General features: G+C 39.6%; 1 protein-coding gene across 1 annotated transcript in view; it reads left to right on the top strand.

The window, feature by feature from the left end:
- Positions 1–21,785, top strand: part of SLC35F1 (solute carrier family 35 member F1) — a 416,242-nt gene that overhangs the window by 359,820 nt on the left and 34,637 nt on the right. The window contains exons 5-7 of the mRNA XM_017541082.2: positions 8,247–8,403; positions 10,243–10,295; positions 17,810–17,964. Coding sequence (XP_017396571.1) covers positions 8,247–8,403; positions 10,243–10,295; positions 17,810–17,964 — 365 coding nt within the window. The remainder of the gene's footprint in view (positions 1–8,246; positions 8,404–10,242; positions 10,296–17,809; positions 17,965–21,785) is intronic.

Here is a 21,785-nt window from a genome sequence, read left to right as displayed (position 1 = left end):
TTACCTTTGCAGGTGAGGCTAAGGTGAGAAGTGGAATGTGCATAGTTGGGTGAAAACAAGGACCTTAGGAACGTGGATTTCCCAGTAGTTGTGTTCTATTCATGTTTGTTCCCCACATCTATACAGGGCACATAGGAGGTGCTTAATGCAAGTTTCTTGAGTGAATGAAGAATGCAAAATACAGCTTTCATGCCCTCTCTGCATCCATTCAGAAACATGCAGACAGTGTTTAAAACTGAGAGTCATGACCTACCAAGAAGATGTTTTGGAGGTCAATCCATTCCTGAACCAGCTGCCTGGCCCAAGCCCTGGTCCTTGTGGTCCTTGTTAGAGTTGGTGATAATGAGTTCATTCACTCCTGAGCCACAGGGCCTTCCCCACATTTCCCCAACCTCAAACCTTTCTCTGTCAAGCCAGCAGAAGACTGAGCTTTCAAACTACTGGGTGAAGATTGGTTTATAGGCCTATGAGTGAATAAAGTTTGAAGACTTGATTAGGAGTGCTCCATAATTTAGGAGGGAGAGTTAAGTTCAGTCTCCTCACACACGGTTTATTTGTTTTGTGAGGAGGGGTTATTGGTTTCAATTAGAGTTTATAAACCCATAAGGTAAGCTGTATGATTCCCACTCATCAAAATGCTGTGAATCTGCTGAGGGAGCCCCGAGCCAGGGTGGTTTCCAGAGGACCCTTTTCAAAGCATCGCAGTTCTTTAAGATTTACTAAAATTTTTGCTACAGAAGGGTTTTTGGAACAGAAAAAAAATGTCCTTCTTTGTTAACATTGGAAATGGGATGGAAAGTACCCACTTTTCTGTAGTTCTTGGAATTGCCCTTTCTCTTAGGAAATTAGATGATAAAAGAGTCAAAAGTGGACCATTTCTCTTTATGAGACAAGGTCACATGAAGTCTCTGAAACGATGTTGTGTATGTTGTACCATAGAACTTTATAACTGAAAAGGACCTTGTTCAGCTCCTTTATAATTGATATATGCAAACACCAAGATCCATGCAAACCAAGTGAGTTGCCCAAGGTCACAGAGCTGACAAAGCAGACACTGGAACCCAAGCCTCTCAGCCTCCAGGGCAGGCCTCTTCTCTCTCTCCCATGTTGCTGGGAGCTGAAGATACAATACAGGGCAAAAGAGAGACAGCCTCAGCCTCATAGATCCATGCCACATACACAACACTATTGGTCCCCACTTCAATAGAAAGTCTGAAAATACGTACCTCGATGTTTCCCGGATTCTCTTCTGTGAAACACTGGTTCCGTGACATAGCAATAGATGTCATATGAAAGGGCCAATATTATGCTATAAACATGTAGTAATCTTGATATGAACAATCTTTGGAGCAATCAGATAATATTTTTGTCTGAAACAATGTGGCCAGTTGTTCTAAAGTCATGATTTTTTTTTTTTTTTTTTTGAGACAGTCTGCTGCTCTGTCACCCAGGCTGGAGTACAGTGGTGCAATTTCAGCTCACTGCAACCTCCACCTCCAAGGTTCAAGTGATTCTCCTGCCTCAGCCTCCGAAGTAGCTGAGATTACAGGTTCCCACCACCATGCCCAGCTAATTTTTGTATTTTTAGTAGAGATAGGGTTTCTCCACATTGGCCAGGCTGGTCTTGAATTCCTGACCTCAAGTGCTCCACTGGCCTCGGCCTCCCAAAGCGCTGAGATTACAGGCATAAGCCACTGCAGCCAGCCTAAAGTCATAATTTAATTATACTTTCTCAGCTTTCCACACACTGTGTAAACACAGAGTAAGCAGAAGCCTGTACCCTCAGTTATGAAAACGCTACCTTCATGAACCCCCGCCTCTCATCTTAGCTGTCCTCTTGCATTTGATAGTCAACTATAAAGATGAACATTTAAGCCTAGAATGTTAAGCTAATTTGAATTGATTTCACTAAATTGTATTCATTAATCCTATAAAAAATGTCATTTTGATTTGAAATGGAGTGTTAGAAAAGAAGCAAAACTACTTAAGAAAAAGAAAGTAGTCCATGTGAGAGTCTTTCCAAAGCGTCATTTTTAAAAAACAATGTAGATGTGGCTAAAACATACTGGAGTAGAATTTGGTTTGTTCATGTGAATGTGTTTAAGGCTCACGGTATCGTTGCTTTTGTGATATACAAAGCGCCAGTGTTAACAGAATTAAGCTTTATCATTGTGGAGCACCTTCTGTGCTATTGAAATGGTGCCCATGTGCATAGAATAATGTTTTAAGACCAGCCCAGATATAGGATCCAAAGGCTCGTTTTATAAAATCACAATTGGACATGCTCTGCCTCTATAAAAATATTAAAGTAGGCAGCAATTTAAGCTATCCTAGAGAACATATTGTTTTAAAAACAACCCACTGGTTTTGAGGTCAATAGAATCCTAAAATTGTTGTCTATCATTATAAAAAATATTCTTTTTTTTGCTTCATCTCTATGGCAGAGTTGGTTCAATTGCATTAATCAGCCAGGGTCACAAAACTTTTTTAAAATACTGCAGGTACTCACCAGAACATAAATCAGGCATCCAAGTCCATATAAACTGTCATCACCAGGGCAGACACATTCAGAAATCCCAGTGACTCAAGAGGCCAAGGCAGGAGGGCCACTTGAGGCTGGGAGTTCAGCCTGGGCAATGTGGTGAGACCCCATCTCTATAGAAAAAATTAGCCAGCATGGTGGTATGCACCTACACTCCTAGCCACCTGGGAGGCTGAGGCAGGAGGATTACTTTAGCCCAGGAGTTCAAGGCTATCGTGAGCTATGATTGCACCACTGCACTCTAGCCTGGGCAACTGAGCAAGACTCTATCTCAAAAAAAAAAAAAAAATCACAATAATAATAAAATTATCATCACTGTATCAACAATTTTGCACAGGAAAAGAGACTGTCTTACTTCATCCTTTTTATAATGTTTACTGTGTTTCACCTTTGTTTGGGATTTTGACAATTCTGTCTCCAAGCACATTGATGTTGGCTCTTTCAAAATTTCTTTGACTTCATTATAATTAAAGCAATTGCTTTAATTCTACTTTGTCAGCATGTTTCTTTGTTATCTATCCAGGAATTCTTTGTTTTGATTTAAGTCTGGCTGAAGGAAACTTCTTAGATGGCATTAAGTACTTTATGTACAAAATGTGTCGGCACAGAATGATGTGCCAGGAATAGCACTTTTGATGAAACTTGACCAGCAAGTTTCCCACTCTAGACAGAGATGTGGAGAAACTATCCTAGTCCGCGGCCTGCAAGACTCTGCCTTAGAGACTATAGAGTGGTATACGTGGGAGGAAGGATGCAAACAGCCCTTACGTTCTCATTCTGTGTGTGTCATGTGTACAGCTGATCGCCCACTCTAGGACGTTTCCACACCTTTGAGCTCACTTGAAGGAAATGTCTTTTCCAAGTTTATTGTTAAAAATCAGTGGGCTTAATATGTATATTCTCTTTGCCACCTTGGTTCCATGTCAGCAGTATAGGCCTTCTCTGAAAGATCATCTCTGCATTTACTGATGTGCAGGATGATTGACATGCAATAGAAGCGGCTCCTGAGAATATTATAAATATTATAGATGCTGGCATATGTAAAAATGACTTAGTAAAGTTGAAAAGATTCAGCACCAAGACTTCTTTACTTGCCTGGAAAAACTTAATGGATATAAAAGGCAAGGTTAGAAGGTAATAAGATTAAGATAAAACCTAATTAAAATAGCTCCTTATTATAAAATATCTTCCTTGCCCTTCAGAATATCAGCTTTCTAGCACAATACATTTATTGCATCTTTCAGTCCATTTATCAAAGATGTTAGATGCCAACAATAATTTTTTATTACACATAATTTTATATTTATTTCAAGGAAAAGAAAATATTTTCAAGGAGCCAGGTAATCAAACACAATCAAGTAAAAATGACATTTTTTTACTGAGTGCCCACAGGTGCCAGGTACTTTTATTATATATTATTTCATTTATTCCTCCTAACTATATAAAGAATTTTTATTGTCATTCTTGCAGCTGAAGAAATCAAGGCTCAAAGAAGATAAGCAACATGTTTAAGGGCAAACCATCACCAAATTGTGTGGCCCAGATGTGAAATTTAGCCAGTATTCTTTCTGTTATACTACTTAGTCTTTATTTTTCCATAATTGTGACTTCTATAACAAGTTTTATCATACTAAATTAGTGTAAGTGACTGTCCTAGATTGCTCAAAATGGAGAAGCTCCCCAGATGTGGAACTTTTAATGCTAAAACTAAGAGAGTCCCAGGAAAACAAGACAGTTGGCCCCCCTATTTGAGATGTAGATGTATGCAATGGGATGGATACATTTTCAGGAACTGCACTAATAGTCTTTCAACACTCTAGAATAGTATAACTCCATTTATTTCTTGTCCTAGTGGTAAATCATGATTTCAAATAACCTTCCTTTTTTCTCCCACCACCATGCATACACAAACATGCTTTCAAACATGACTTTTTTTAGTACTTAAAAAAATCTAATAAGGAAAGCTAGTTTTTGCAAAGCAATTGTGACTAGGTTGATTAGAATCAAGGAGCAATCCAAAATAAGAATGCCCAATTCAAAAAAACAGGGGGCTATTGAACGGAAATAATTTATTCACTTTTTTAAACTACAATTTAGTGAACACTTACTAAGTGTCAGAGATAATGCTAAGCATTTTGCATGTCATATTTTACTTTATTCTCACAGTAACCTAATTTTAAGATAAGGTAACTGAAGTTCACAAAGACTCTGTAGTTTATCCAGTATTACACAGCTAGTAAGCAATTACACAGCTAGTAAGTGATAGAGATGTGATCAGACCCAACTCTACCAATAAAAGCTGTTCTCAGTGAAAACATTTACCATAGGATGTATTAAGACTTTTACTGTCAGCTCAATTCATTTAGCCTTTTATTGAGAATGTGTAATGCTCCAGGATCCCTGCTAGAGACCACATGGAATATACAGCTGAGTGAGCCACAGTCCCTGCCCTTCAACCATGATTTGTAAGAGAACAGCTGGCTGTGGGGAGATGAGATACGCAAGTTCACCAGTAACAGGCAAGGAGTGGGATACGGTGGGTGCCACAGACAGAAACCAATGCTGTGAAATTCAGAGGAGGGAGAGAACTATTGGGTTGGGTGGAAATTTCATAATTTTAAATGTGTCCATTTACCCAAAATTTATAAATCATTATTGCCTATTGTGGTTTTATACACACATCAGTGACATGTTCTGAACATAACCCTCCCCATGAACATTGTGCAGAAACTGCTATCACCATGTCAGGTATCTACTGCATGAACAACGCATAAAATACATTAATATTTTAAATGTTGTTAATCCAATATGTTATAATTTCCAATTAACTAGATACAAATTTTAGACACAAAATATTAGTCTTAGAACTTACAAATACTTCATTATATAATATAATTGGATAAAATTGTGTTCTGGTTAATTTCATTATGTTAAATTAGCTAAACTTTTATATATGTTATATGTACCTACTTTCAAATGACTTAACTGACAGATATAATTACCAGCAAAATTACAATAAATAATATTTAATCTTTTTGTTAGTGATAACTTAGAAAATACTTCTGAACTTGTAGTTACAAAAAATTGTGTTGTAATTATCAATAATTATTACTGAATTGGTGAAAACTCAAAGTAGTGATAAGTGGATTTCTTACAGTCAAAGGCCAGTTAACAGAAGGGGCCGTAACTGTGTGGAGTTTGAAAAATATTGGTAAGAATATTGACTGAAACAGTGTGCCCTCTTTTTAGGACTTTCAAAAGGTAGATCGATGCTTCCCTAATTTCTATTAAAATATTTCATTATGATTTAGCTCTCTTCAATTCCTTCTATAAAATTAGTTTTATTAACCAAGAATTGTATTATGCAGCACTTCCACACTTCACCAATACAACAATAATCGATATTCATAATAATGACCCCATGTTATCACAAGATTCTAAAATGTCTTCTGAGTGAAAAGAGACTGGATCATGTTCATTATAATTTTACAATTTTAGTTAGAGATATGTTCTATTTTATGGGTCATTCTTCAGATGAACTACTTAAAATTAAAAGTTTGTCATTATTTTGCAGTTGACACATAAAAAAGATTAATCAGGTTGCCAGAGATTTCACATTCTGTCACAGCAACCTAATTTTCCTAAAAGATCTGTCCAGGGAACTCTCACCAAGCCTGATTTCTCATTAGGGCCTCATCAAGTTCTCAGCTCATCTCCTGAGCAGTGATGTCTAACTCCCCATGAATCCAAAGAGAGCTTCCAGCTCTCACAAAATCACATTCTCAGCTCCATTCCCTTGAGGATGACTCCAGCAGGATGCTACCTTCTGGATCTCTTCCCCTCTCTCTTCAATCCTTGACAGGAAAGGAAGTTGCCTTAGAAAAATTGGCACCATTTAGAGATAGAATCTTCCTTGGTGACCACATGCCAAGGTCTTTCCTCAAGCTCTGCCCAGATTCTTTGGTGCAAAGCCACTACCTAGAGAAGGCAGAGTGCTCCCCACTGAACAGTGAGAACCCAGGCTCATCAGGGAATCCAAGGCCAAGCTATCATGAGTCCTTTTCTTAGAATCACGCTAGAGTGAGCACCCTTGCCATTCTGAACTTGTGCTACTCCAGAGCTACAGGTCAGCTGAGCTCCTGCACTGCTGACTTATGCAGGACCGAGCCAGAGACCACTTGGGTATAGAGCCCACCAGTGAGGCCATTCTAGCTGCCTATCTCTACTCTCCTCCTTTCCTGGCTCCATACATCCTAGAGTGGGAAGTTTGCCCAATTCTAGGAAATACCTGGGTAAAGCATTTATTTTGTTTTAAACCAATCAAAATTGAGTTTATTTTTATTTTTATTTATTTATTTTTTGAGACAGAATTTCGCTCTTTCACCCAGGCTGGAGTGAAGTGACACGATCTTGGCTCGCTGCAAACCTCTACCTTCCAGGTTCTAAGGGATTCTCCTGCCTCAGTCTCCCAAGTAGCTGGGTTTACAGGCACCTGCCACCGTACTCAGCTAATTTTTGTTGTTTTATTAGAGACAAGATTTTGCCATGTTGGCCAGGTTGGTCTTGAACTTCTGACCTCGAGTGATCCACCCCCTTGGCCTCCCAAAGTACTAGGATTACAGGCATGTGCCACTAAACCCAGTCCAAAATTGAGTTTAAAACAAAAAGAATTTTTAATGAAAAAAATATTAACGTGATAGTGAATTACATATATTTACACTCTTAAGTTACTTACTTCAGGGGAGTTGAAAATTTCAACCCATTAATCCTTTCACTCTCATTTACTAATAATTACACATTTTGCCCATGGTCAAAATGGAGTCTTGATGGCTTCTGTTGTAGCTTCCTTCCCTGAATAGCAGAAGGTGGAAATTTATGCTGCTTCTGTTTGTTCTACACCATGTTCACTAAACTGATGGAAAATGCCCTGAAACAAATGTAGCTTGTACATCTATTACCATATATATATAGACATATACCTGGACAAAAGATGGTGGGCTTTGTGAAGAGGGTGTGATCTGGAAGAGACTCATCTCTTTCTTAGTCAGAGAAGACTTCTAATTGTGTCAACATATGCAGCCTTTTTATATCAGAACATGTCTAGAGCACAGATAAACAAACTTTAGTAAATTTAAGTTGGAAATTGTAGAACTTCTTTTTTTATTGCATTTTAGGTTTTGGGGTACATGTAAAGAACATGCAAGATTGTTTCATAGGTACACACATGGCAGTGTGATTTTCTGCCTTCCTCCCCTTCACCTATATCTGGCATTTCTCCCCATGCTCTCTCTCCCCACCTCTCCACCGCCCCCGTCCCTCCCCCATTTCCCCCCAACAGACCCCAGTGTGTAGTGCTCCCCTCCCTGTGTCCATGTGTTCTCATTGTTCAACACCCGCCTATTAGTGAGAACATGCGGTGTTTGATTTTCGGAAATTGCAGAACTTCTATAAAAATGTCAACATAGAATAGACAAGGGAAGCCCAATTTGCTGATACTAGATTCTTGGGGTTTTTTGGCTTTTGTTTGTTTTCTCAATTTTTTTTATTGCATTTTAGGTTTTGGGGTACATGTGAAGAACATGCAAGATTGTTGCATAGGTACACACATGGCAGTGTGATTTGCTGCCTTTCTCCCCATCACCTATTTGATTCTTGTTAAGAAAGTTTTAATGATGCTCCCTCTGTTTGTTTGGTTGGTTCCTAGGGGAAAATAAGCTGGTAGGGGACCTTCTGGTCTTAGGAGGAGCCACACTCTATGGTATCTCTAACGTCTGGGAAGAATACATCATCCGAACCCTGAGCCGAGTGGAATTCCTGGGAATGATTGGTCTCTTTGGAGCATTTTTCAGTGGAATTCAATTGTGAGTAAAAATAACAAGAAATTTAGATAATAGAGAGACTGACAAGACTGATTCTTACAATTTTTGTTCTCGGGATGTAAAAATCAAGGCTGGAATCCAGTCACCAGCTTCCTGTACAAAGGATTCATGAAATCTGCCAACTCAACATCTTTATTAGTAAATATCCTCCAAATTAAACAAGTTTAGTATAAACTTTTATAAAACACTTAATGTTTTATAAAACATTGAAAATAATTTGCAAGAAAGCATTAGAAGCATTAAGGCTGATTCTCCCAAACCAATGTGTGGGGTTTACTTAGAGAAGTAGAAAAACTAAGCATAAATGCCCCAATTCAATGAATTTCCCAAAAGGAATATTCTCTATACTCGTGACAACCACCAATAGAAAACTTATAGTTTAAAATTACACTTTTATAAATGTGTGATTTTACTGCCCATGGATTTGCAAGAGTGAACTATATTCCAAATTTATCTCTTAGAATAAAGGTGAAGATACAATACAGACATTCACTAAGCATCACAAAGTCGAAGCACCGGTTTTGTAACAGTTCTACAGCTGGAACATATAAATCATCAATGACTTGTCTCAGAATTTGTTATGAAAATAAGTTTCAATCAAAGCATAATTTCCATTTGTAAGGACCAATATTTTAGCTTCACGTGAGACATAAAGAATGATAGTATAACCTCCAGTCAAATTTTACCAAATCCCTTTCTACAAACAGGTAATTCTGATTTCATCAATCTCTCTCTACAAAGCAAGCACTTTGTAACTGCACTGGTGCGGTGTCTGAAGTTATTTATGGAAGATGTTTTGGCATCACCTTAAACAGGTTTTACAAATAGCCTGTTTTCAACAATCCTCCAAATTTTGGTGTCTTGAGTTATTGGTGGAAAACGTCACAGCAAACAAGGCACAGTCTGAGCAGGATTTATTTGGAGTTCATTTTGAAAGTGATGGCATTTTAAATCTCCTAAATTTGGTGCTTCAGCTTTGTGAGAGGAAAATAAATTACCATTCATAGCCAACGTTTTGTAGATAGATGGCTTCTTTTATGGGTTATTATTCTTGAGTCCAAAAAATATGTTCAGAGACCTAGTGCTCATTTGCTTCAGTTATAGTCTATTAGAGTTGAGTGTTCCCTTTGGTGGCCACTGCTGCCAAAATAATGGGAGTGTCATTAGGGTGTGCTTGGCAAGTGGGATATATTGACGGCTCACTGGAATCAAAATAATGCTGGTGGAGCAGTGCCAGTGTCACTTCCCCATTCTCTTCTAGATCAGTGGTTCTCAAAATACGATCCTCCGACCAGCAGCACTGACATCACTTGAGCACTTGCCAGAAATGCACATCCATGGATCTCACCGGATCTCTGAATCCGAATCTCTAGAGATGGGACCAGGAAACAGTGTATTTTAATGCATTCTCCAGATGGCTCTCATGTACATTTAACTTTGAGAACCATTGCCCTAGAAAACACTCAATCAGAAAATTGATTAAACCTGCAAGCACAGACATTTTCTGAACCTCATCGTTTGCTTTTCAGAAAGCATCTGTCAAGCAGAAACAAAGGCTGCAGGCCGACTGTTTGGGTGAGAAGGGCAGGAAGGGTTGAGCTCCCCAAGGCCCCCTGGCACACCTGCACACACTGACCAGGTTCTTCAGGGATAAACCACAGGCTACCTAATTAGACCTGCTTCTGCGTGACCCAAAATTCTTCCTGAAATTCATCTGGTTGCTTCATTATTTGTATAAATCTGATAAGTGGAAAAAAAAAAAAAGGAATGTAGAATGCCTTCTAATCTTGCTCATCAGATTTGTTTTCTTTGAATTTTCAGAGCTATAATGGAGCACAAGGAGCTATTAAAGGTGCCCTGGGATTGGCAAATAGGTAAGGAGTCAGCTCACCTAAGATGTTCTTTTTATAACCTGAGAAATGTGTTTGAAGAATGATGTGGGTCAGTGTGGAGCACCAACAAGGAAGGGATTTAGAATGGTAAGGGACAAGGGAAAATGAAATCCTTTTGTCATTTCAGGAAATCCTGCACATTCTGAGAGACTAAATTGTATGATTCATAGCGTTTCCTAATTGAGCTTCTGCCCATTACCATTGCCAAGATGCCATTAGGGGAGACACAGAAGTGTGTTAGTAGGTTAAAGACCAACGGAAAGAAAAACCGGCCTGAGGCAGTGGTAGCACATAAATGACAGCAATTTGCCTTAGCCAAGAAACACTAAACTGATGCGACCATTAAAAAGTGCTACTTGGGTGAAGGGGAAAAAACCGAACTTAACAAAAAAACATGAAAGGAAACAATGTAATGGGCGTTCTGGGCCCATAAATACCTTTCAGAAGGGAGCAGTTTGCACATAAGAAATGGTTAATTGATCTCCAAATGGACTTAGAAAATACCAGACACACTTTGAGCTAGTTAATAGTCATCCAGGACTTCTTAGGTTCCACCTGTTTCTAGAATCACTTTCCTCGAAGAAATTTAGGACAAGGATTTAAGATCCTAGGAGATGCTGTAATGATCAATCTCGGCAAGCCCTAAAAGGGACTGACATTTAATAACCTCAGAAGGTGTCTCCACAGTGAGCACAGAACCTGGCTTATGGGATTGCATGGAAAATGTGTGCAGAGTGAATGCAAGCGTCAGGGACTGGGCTACAGACTGTTCCCCACACTGAATCTGGTTGCTTGAGCCATCTCCAGCTTATATGAGCTTTAATACAACTTCAGCCAAACTCCGTGTCCATAAGGAAAGACAATAAAAACATAAACTCCCACGAGTCACTTTACCTACCTATCCCCATCTGCTAAGCACGTGAGGCTTACTGCAGACATCATTCCCTCTGAAGGCACACTGAGCCACAGAACTGTGCCTGACTCTCCCTAGGGGGTCTGTCTAGTGACTTCAAGGGCTAACCAGCCCTGTGTCTCACAGCCCTGCCATTTAATTTCTCTCTAGTTTTGATACAGAATGATATAATTAAATGAAAATCAACAGGGCAAGTGGGGAGAGAAGAAGAGGGCAACAGGGAAAGGAAACCAGTTGGAGGTCACAGAAAACATTTGTCTTTGTGACCCTCAACACCAGAAAACAAAATGTTACCTGTGCTTGGTAGCACTTCACATGCAGTGGTCCTTGAGCATAAATTAACTTGATATTGATGGTAATGGTAATGATCAAAAAGACTTTGTCCTCAAACTATGTGGATGCCATGTGCATATCTACTGAGGTTCTGTTATAATTCAGTGTTAAATGAGTCATCAAAAGATAGTTTTATTCTGAACTCTCATATTGCTATTAAAACGTCAGTCCCCTGTAGTTGAAGATGATGAAGGACAGTCTACAAGGAACACATTACGAAGCCATCCATTTAATATCTGATTGGAAATGAGGCCACAATGGCCTCTATAGCACTGTAGGGTGAATATAGTTAACAATAATTCATTGTGTATTTCGAAATAGCTGAAGAGATTTGGAATGTTCCCAACACACACACAAAGATGATTCAGTGGTTGAGGTGATGGATATCCCAGTTGCCCTGACTTGATCATTATACATTGCATGCATGTATCAAAATATCACATACTCATAAATATGTACAATTATTATGTATCAATACAAAATGGCCTCAGAGGAAAATCAAATACTCATCTTCCTCTTTCTGAAGCATTTTTAGGGTTGTGTTTGGGATGTGTTTACACTGGGGCCTCCTTGGTCCTCATTATCTGGCCCTGATCTTCTGCAAGTTTCTGTTGTTAGCTTAGTACTAGACACATGGCATGCAGGGAATAAATGTTTACTAAATGAGCAAATGAATGATTGGCAATCAACAAAGATGATCCTATTCTTCCCTTTCTCATCTTACAAAATACAGACAAAAGGGAAACAGTGGAGACAATGGCAAGACACTTTAAGCTTGACACTGCACTTTCTATGGAACTGGAAGATGGCATAGCAGCCGCTGCAATTCATGGGCCAGAGAGGCAGGGAGATATCAGGGGAAGGTCAGCACCTTCTCAAACCCACCCCACACTCCTTGAGAAGTCACCTGAGAGGCCAAGCTCTGATGACTATGTCCTGAAGGAAAGCTCACATTCTTCTGTTTAGGAGACCAAAATCCAAGAGGTCTTCATTTCTCAGCATCTGTCAATGAATTTCTCTGTCTTCCCCCTCTCCACATCAGTAATCTAACCTCATACAATCTCTTAGACAACTCATGTGGTTGCCATTTTATCAAAGTGGAAAGATTGTTTTTTTTTTTGGGATAATAAATATGTTTTCTATTTTCTTAACTTGAAGTCACTTTTAAAAACATTTTTTTATTTTCCTACAATGCTGGTCAACTGCAAAATACAGAACAATTAAAAGCAAGCAATAATAGTTATTGTTGTTTATTTGTATTCCATTGTTTTACTCTGCTGAACAGAAAGACTGGTTGTGATTATCTAATGAGTAAACTCGAGTGAAATGTGTGACCTAATACAGCTAAAATACCCTCTTGGGGAGCAGGAATGTTAGCGTCACATTCATAAGCCTAATAAACAACTTAAACATTCCCTCTATCCCATGGGTCATACCGTGCTAAAGGATGTGTGAAGAAATGTAATCGATGTGAAAGTCAAATGTCAGAGAAAAGAAAAATTGTGCTGCAGGTCAGTGAGCACAGACTTGCGGTATGCAGGGGGCTTCTTCGCTTTTGGTTATGGTCGATGCTTGTCTTGGTTTTGGTTTTAGTTTTTTTCCTGGAGGCCAAAACAAGAGATTTGGCCTCTCCCCAAATATGAAATAATGGGACCACAGAGCAGGAAAAGACCTAAAGATAATTGAGAATACATCTTTCATGGCCAGGCGCAATGGCTCACACCCATAATTTCAGTACTTTGGGAGGCTGAGGTAGGCAGATCACTTGAAGCCAGGGGTTCAAGACCAGCCTGGCCAACATGGCGAAAACCTGTCTCTACTAAAAATACAAAAATTAGCTGGGTGTGGTGGCACATGCCTGTAGTTCCTGCCACTCAGGAGGCTGAGGATAGCTTGAACCCAGGAGGCGGAGGTTGCAGTGAGCCGGGATTGTACAACTGCACTCCAGCCTGGACAACAGAGCAAGACTCTGTCTCAAAAAAAAAAAAGTACACCTTTCTTTTTACCCATGTTCACCCTGAGGCATGGGGAGTTGAGGTGACTTGACAAGCATCACATATCTGAGCAAAGCCAGCCCGGCGCCCTTTATACACTTTACCTAATGTGTATGTTCTGAGAAGTCATCTAACCTAGCCATTGTTTTTCAGAATTACAAATGATATTTTAGAACTCTGGTATATTCAAAAGAAAGAGAAAGAACACCAGTGGAATCCTGAAGAAAGAGATGAGATCAAATATATGTAGCCTATACAGACACATCATATATATATACATATATGTATAATTTATTAAATGAGGTATTGATTAGAGTCCAATAGGATATTCCTTCAAAGCCTTATTTTTCTTTGTAATAATTAAACAAAATAGGTGTATGCTATGTACTAATTTAAAGTCAGGCTGCCTATGTGACCTAAGGGCAAATTACTCAACCTTCGTATGCTGCTCTTTTGCCTGTTTACTCACAGATCCTCTTTTACACTTTCCTCTGTTCTGCTTATGCAGACCCACATCCCACCCTCCCTTATCTACTGGATTCCAGTCAGTTTTGGCCCACTGGAGTCAGTAGAGGGAGATTGGAGGTGGGAGAAAGAAAGGAACCAGTGTTTCTCCCTGTGTCGCTCTGTTTGGGGTCAGATCTCCTCTAGATGCGGCTGAGTCTCCTCTGTGATTCTACCTCTGCTGGGCTTTCCTAACTTCTTACCTCGGGCAACATGACCTCCCTCTTGTATTTCCCTAGCTCTTGCATTGTTAGTAACTCCCTGCTATTGCTAATCTTCAGGTTGCCTGACCATCCCTTTTTCCCCATCAGCCATATGGAACACCTTTGTAACTTGTACTCCATTTAACATAGCCTCTATTTAACCCAGTATGGACTGTGTTTCTTGATTGATACACTCTATAAGCCTATTTCCTAACCTGTATAAAGAGGATAGCAATAGTTATCAGCATTATACTGTTGTGGAGATTAATTACTGTACATAAGTATGTGACACATAGTAAGTGCTCAGTCCATATTAGCTGATAATAGTATTTCCTGTCTCTGTAGCTTAAATCACTTTAGTGCCTAAGGACAAGAGTCACCAAATTCTATCCTTAGTGAGAGAGAAAACATTCCAAGAGGAAATGTTTATTTATACACACACTCTGTTTATAAGTGTGGTTACTGCAGCCATTTTGTAGTTGTCAGTCAAAAAGTAATTCAGTTCATTTGTATGATCATGCTAATCAACTGAAAACCCCTACCTGGACAACATGTTGGACTTTCAGAGACATTGTTAATATCCATTAACTATCTAATGTCCATCTGAGAACAGCCAAGAAAGGGCAACGATACTGCATTCCAACTCTCAATTTAATCGTGTGTTGGCTGACTGTGCTTTGCTTAGGAAATACACAAAAACATTGGTTGACCTAGTTGTCAATTGTGATAGTGCATATATTCCACTCCTGTCCCCCTACCTCTAATTTCTGCAGCAGTTAAAAATAGGTTGAGAATATATTAGCTGGAAACATCCTAAGGTAGCCTGGTTAGCACAGTGCCATCTATTTCTTTTCCTACTCTCCTTTGCTCACCAACTGGGCTTGTAAAATCTCCCCTCTTCTGAGTCCTCCATTTATATATCCAGCTCCCTACTGAACAGATCATTCAAAATGGAGCATTTTATTTCTCCCCAAAACCTGGTCCTCTTTTAGTTCCCTCCATCTCAGTATATGGCATCACAGTTCACCCAGTTTCTAAATTAGCCAGAACCCATGGGCATCCTCCGTGCCCTCCTTTTCCTCACCACCTATATCAGTCCATCACCAGGGCTTGTTGAGTCTTCACAGACCCAGCTACTTCCCTTCTCCACTGCAAAACCAAGCAAGCTACCAGCCTCTCTCGCTGGAACTGTAACACCGCCATCGTGCTAACTGGTCTCTGTAACTGGTCCCGTGCTTTTCTCCTTCTAATCCCTTCTCCACAAAGTAGCCAAAATCATCTTTTGAAAATGTAGATCAGATTCTTCTAGTCACCTGCCACAAACTTCTCAATGGCTTCTTTGCACAACTAGAATAAGATTTACATTTCTTCTTTCCAAGACCTGCAAGGCCCTGCATAATCCATTCTTTTCCCAATTTTTCGGCTTCCCCTGCCCATTCTCTTCATTCCGCTCAGCCATTCTGGCCTTGGTCAGCATCTGCAACACTTGAGGCCCTGTCCCTTTCAGGAAGTTTTCATGTGCAGGTTTCTTTGGCTTCTCTCATGGCAATCTCCTTTTTGTCCTTCAGCACTGGAGGTAAATGCCACCTCCACAAAGTAGCCCTACCTCACCACCTTGTCTAAAGCAAGTGCCTGCCCTTCTCTTTAAGAAGCCCTTGTCTTTCTGCATGACATCAATAGCGACTCTAAGCTTCTAGTCTGTCCTGTTTTTCATTGTTCCTAACCCATAGCAGAGTGCCCAGGGCATAGTAAGTACTCAGAGAATAATGGTTGAATAAATGAGTGAATATAAAACATCAGAGCCCACAAGTCAAAGTCCATGCAAAATGATGGAAGGGTATTATTCTGGAACTTTCTAACCCAGTCATGGTATTTAAATCAGTGACACCTTCAAAAAACAAAACAAGGACAGAAGCAAGGCTCTGGTGCCTAGACTGTGTTCTGATTAAGGTTTGTTATTTTTAGTAGATTAATTTAAGGATGGTCTTGTCTCTCATCTGTTAATCACAGATTTCTCTAAGGAGTACCAAATTAATTTTTATGTCTTTTCATGTATTAGTCCTAAGTTATGTAATATTTATTACTGAATTTTTAGTAGCTTGGTTGAAAGGAAAATGAACTACAAGTAGCATGAAACAAACATACAGGAAAACAGTCTGTTTTTAGGGAATTCAAACTTCTGATGGAGAATTAAAAACCAAACTATTACTACTGTGATAGAATCTACACATAGGACTTTTATCTTTCCCAAATAGGAAAGTGGTTGTTCCCCCCTCCTCTGAGGGCTCTTCCACCACGCTAGAGGGGGCTGTTGTACTGAGTTTACTTACTTATGTTCAGAATAATTTTTTCATAGATCTGATGTGGCTTTTCATATGGAGTGATGATTTGTGACCTTAAGCACTTTTCTTGTGAGCAAACCCAATATATCTTTGCATTAATCACTGTTCTTCATAATCAGAAAGACCAGATATTCAGTACCTACCAAACTCCCCTAAATCCATAAAATTCAGAGGAAGCAAATCTGCCTATACCCTACACCAGACACATTTAATCAAGGATTCCTTTGGAAAGGTTATTTTTATTATATTGTAATGCCCAGGCAGCCACTGAATTGTCACATTTACGCGTATCCTGTGCCTTATTCTTTCAAGGTGGAGAGATGAACATTATTTTTTTTTACATTTGCATTGTATCAACATTTGGGGAAAAACAAACCACAGTATAGATTTAGCTGTAAACTCTTGCTTGAGACCCTGCAAAATAAGGTACCCATGTCTAGGCTTAATTACAGAGAGAGAAAGAGAGACAGAGAGAGAGAGAAAGAGAAATTTTGAGGATGAGAGGTTGGCTACCTAGTATTTTAAGGGTATGAAAGCCCACATGTGAGAGCACATAATAGGCCAGGATATGTGCTAGAAGGGCAACGCTCTGTGTGTTGTGGATAGGGCAGAATAGATTCACAAACCTGGAAGAGACCGACAGATTATCCTGTGTTCCCAGCAATGAATTCATCCACCCAAGGTCACACAGTCAACATTCCAGTTCAGTATTCTAAGTTCAGGTCTCTCTGACATGCAAGCTCTTCAACTTTAAAGACTGTAGTTATTCATTATTGTGGGCAATGCATGATACCAAGCAGTTTTGTTCCTATTACTCAAATTAAAAATTAAGAAGTTAAAAAAAAGTTTAAAAATACATGAGTGACAAAAGCTAATTACAGCACAATTGAGAGTAAAATTCAAAAACCTTGATTCTGTGTTCTGACTATAGCCACTAAGAGGCACCCCTTCCCAGAAGAAGCAAAATGTCAGCTATTCAGTAAGAAGCAGAAAGTTCATTTTTCACTCTTAAATTTTTATTTTTTATTTTACCTTATTTTATTTTTGACATGTGTTATCCAATAATAAACATCAGTTAATAGGGGGAAAGAGAAACTGCCTTGTGTGAGTGACGGGTGGTGTGCCCTACTCCCCTTCTTGCCCTGCTGTGGATGCGGAAGACGCCCTGGAGAAGGCCCTAATGCTGCCCTCCCTCCTCTTCCTCCAGGACTGCTCTACGTTGGCTTTAGTGCCTGTATGTTTGGTCTCTACAGCTTTATGCCAGTCGTCATAAAGAAAACCAGCGCCACTTCAGTCAACCTTTCTCTGCTCACAGCAGACTTATACAGCCTGTTCTGTGGATTGTTTCTCTTCCATTACAAGGTAAGTTGAGTGAGTGCTCCTTTGTGAAGATGATACTTTGTAGGACACAACACATATGGGTAGGAATGCCTGGATGTTAAATGCCCTGATTTTGTGTAGGGAGTAGGAATGCAACTGGGAATGCTAACCTCCATGATTTGGGTATTCACATTTCAACTATAAGACAGAGACGTTTTGTCCTATGACACCAGTAACTATGCGCAATTAATAGTAAGGGATAAGAAACAGCCATAACGGAAAGAGCTTTTGAATACTGGGGAAAGTTTTCCTGACAGCATGCAGCCCGAAGCTACTCTTTTTCCAACATAAACCTAAGAAGAGTTGTGCAATTCCCAGACTATAGCTGCAAAATGGATCCTGCCAAAGGCCTTGGCAGAGTATGTTCTCTTTGGAAAAAAGACACAATTCCTGCAGTTTCTGCTTTGCAGATATTTTTATAGCAAAGATTAATGGAAAATGCTAATGCACTAGAAATAGTTTTTTTACTAAAAGATTGGGGTTTGAGTAAAGGAATGCAAAGAGATAATGTGAAGCACCTGCAGTGAATGTATCAGCCCTAAAGAAAAGAAGAAACTGTCCAGTCTAAAGATGTCAGTCTCTCAGAAGGCAAAAATCTACCCACGTCTGCACCCTAGGGAGACATGACTAATTGATGATGGCACACTGAGGTCAGATCCTACTCTTTTTAACAACACACTCACTGCTGTCCATCACAATTCATTAGAATTTCCATGTGAGAAGATACCTCTTGCCATTCCTTAACTAGTCCTATATGGTAAGAGTCAACAGGGACTATGACCCAGTTTGAAACAGGCCAAATATGGAATGTCCAAGCAGATAAGACCAACTTGGACAGCTGAAAGAAGAAAAGGCAGAAGAAAAGAGACACTACTCTGGCCACTTCTAGCCAAGTGCTTCACCGGTGCTCTTACAGCCACCATCCGCAGCACTCGGGTGTGGCCAGCTGATGGGGCACCTTGGTGGGCAGAGTATCTTCATCCAGATGAAACTAGGTGTAGACGTTCCTGGAGAAACAATAAGCTGAAAAGAGCATGTACTTGATATGACCAGGGGCAAAGCAGCAGAAGTGAATAATCAGAATTACTACTGAGAGAAGTGAAAGTCATATCCAAGAAATAGACGGAGAATGGCAGACACGGGTGGAAAAGAGGTTACAAACGAGGCTGGTTAATAGCTGGGAGGATCAGAAACAGATCTGAGAGTTGGTGCAGGTTGAGAAAGTGGCTGTGGCAGCAAACAGGAATAAAATTCATCTTTTTTGTCCAGCTTTATTGAGGTATATCTGAAAAATAAAAATTGTACTATATACAATATTTAAGATACACAACATGATTTTTTGATGTATGCATACAGTGTGAAATGTTCACCACAATCAAGTTAATTAACTGTATCTATCGCCTCACTTAGCTACCTTTTTTCTTTCTGTGTGTGTGTGTGTGTGTGTGTGTGTGTGTGTGCGCGCGTGCGCGTGTGTGTGTGTGTGGTGACAATACTTATGATCTACTTTCTTGGCAAATTTCAAGTACAGATTACCATTAATTGTCATCACCATGCCGTATGTTAGGTCTCCAGAACTTATTCATTTTATAACTGAAAGTTTGTAGCCTCTAACCATCATCTCTGCATTCCCTCCACAAGTCCCTGTTTTATATGGAGCCTTTTGCCCAATACAGTGGCAAAACTGAGAGCTTAAAGAAAGTGTCCAGGACTGGGCAATGTTTATTGGTTGCAACTTGTTTTGTCTGTGTGGAACAAGCTGTTTCCCAAGTTACCTTCGTCCTCCTAAGGGTAAAAAGCAAGGTCACAGTATGTTCCTCTCGTGTTGCTCCTAACCAGTTCTAGGAAAACCAGCTTCCTTCAAAATCCCCCTCCTCACACACCCAGTCATTTTCCAGAGCTCTGGGGACCAACTGGCTATGGGTTCATCTCCACGGCAGACTGGCCACCAATGTTCTTCTCTCTTCTTCAGTTAAGCATCCACATGTAGTCCATTACTTGGTATGAGCTCAGTTCTTAGCATTTAATCTTGTAATTCACTTTATAAGCTCCTAAACTGGAAGAATCCCTTTAATCTTCCTTAAGGAAAGATGACTAAAATCTATTGTTCTGCTGAGGACTGCAGTCACTGCTTGGGCAGTTCAGACCCAGTCCAGCTCCCAGCATGCCTGAGAGGAGTGTTCCTGAAAGTCTGGTTTCACTGGGGTTCCTGATAAAAAATGCAGATTTGTGGGCCACACCCCTAAGCCACAGAGTGAATACCTGAAGATGTGTCTGGGGAAGATTGGTTGGTAACAGGTTCCCCCTGTGAGTTGGATGCTCTGTTAGTTTGAGAACCACCGTCCTTGAGAAGAGTATACTCAAACAGTGCCTGTTCCTGTCTGAGTCTGTCCTTTGTTCACATTTCCATTGATATGGGGTTAAACCTGGGGGTTCCTCAAATCTATAAGCATCAGGAAATGGGAGGGCTGATACAATGCTAATTCTCTGCAACCCATCCTCTCCTCCTATTATTTGTATGTTACTACTCATCTGGATAAGTAACTTTGCTGAAGAGGAAACCATGTAGTAACACCTCATTATGCCATCAGAAGGGAAGCTGTGTTATCTGAAAATTAAATTATTGTATTCACTAATTTAGAGGTGTAATAGATATTTTTATTTCATACAGCAATGTTTTGGAGGTTTTTTGGTATGGCAAAATACACATACATTTTGATACTATTTCAAAGATAAATTTTCTTAAAGCAAGTATTGATCCAACATAGTAGTCATTTTTTTCAAGTTAAAATTTATTTCTATTGCCTTTCTTAAAATTAAACTTTGGATATAATTGTAGATTCATATGCACTTTTAAGAAATAATAGAGAAAGCCCAGTTACCCTTGTGAGCCCAAAAGTATCTGAGATAGGTCTCGATCAATTTCAAAAGTTTTTTTTTGCCAAGGTTAAGGATGCACTAGTGACACAGCCTCAGGATGTCCTGACAATATGTGCCCAAGGAGGTTGGGGAACAGCTTGCTTTTTATACATTTTAGGGAGGCATAATACATCAGTCAATACATGTAAGATTTACATTGGTTTGAGTGGGAAAGGCCAGACAACTCAAAGCAGAGGCTTCCAGGTCACAGGTTAGATTTAAACATTTCCTGATCAGCAGTTGGTTGAAAGAGTTATTATCAATAGGAAGGAATGTCTGGGTTACCATAAGGGGTTGTGAAGACTAGGGTTTTATCATACAGATGAAGCCTTCAAGTAGCAGGCTTCAGAGAGAACAGAATGTAAATGTTTCTTATCATATTTAAGGTCTGTGTTTATGTTAATGCTAGTTGGCTTTTACTGAATTCCAAAAGGAAGGAGGGTATACTGAGAATGAGTCATGGCCAACTCCCCCTTCCCATCATGGCCTGAACTAGCTTTTCAGGATAACTTTGGAATCCCCCTGGCTATTTGGATAGTTGGGGGGCCTTAGAATTTTATTCTTGGTTTGCACTCTTTACCTTAGTCACTTACCCCTAGTGATAACATCTTGCCAAACTGTAGTAAAAAGAACCCCACAAAACTGTAGTACATTACCAGGATGTTAATGCTGATACACTCAACATCCAGAACATTTCCATCAGCACAGGGATTGCTCATGCTGCCCTTTATAATCACACCTACTTCCCTAACCCATCCCCAGCTCCTCAAAATCACTAATTTGTTCTCCATTCCTATAAATCTGTCATTTCAAAATGTTATAGAAATGGAATTATACAGTGTGTTACCCTTAGGGATTGAGTTTTTCCATTCAGCATAATTTCT

The sequence above is a fragment of the Cebus imitator genome, unplaced genomic scaffold (genome assembly GCF_001604975.1).
Source record: "Cebus imitator isolate Cc_AM_T3 unplaced genomic scaffold, Cebus_imitator-1.0 Scaffold130, whole genome shotgun sequence".
Taxonomy (NCBI): domain Eukaryota; kingdom Metazoa; phylum Chordata; class Mammalia; order Primates; family Cebidae; genus Cebus; species Cebus imitator.
The sequence above is the reverse complement of the archived record's forward strand: the minus strand, read 5'-3'. Positions and strand labels throughout refer to the sequence as shown.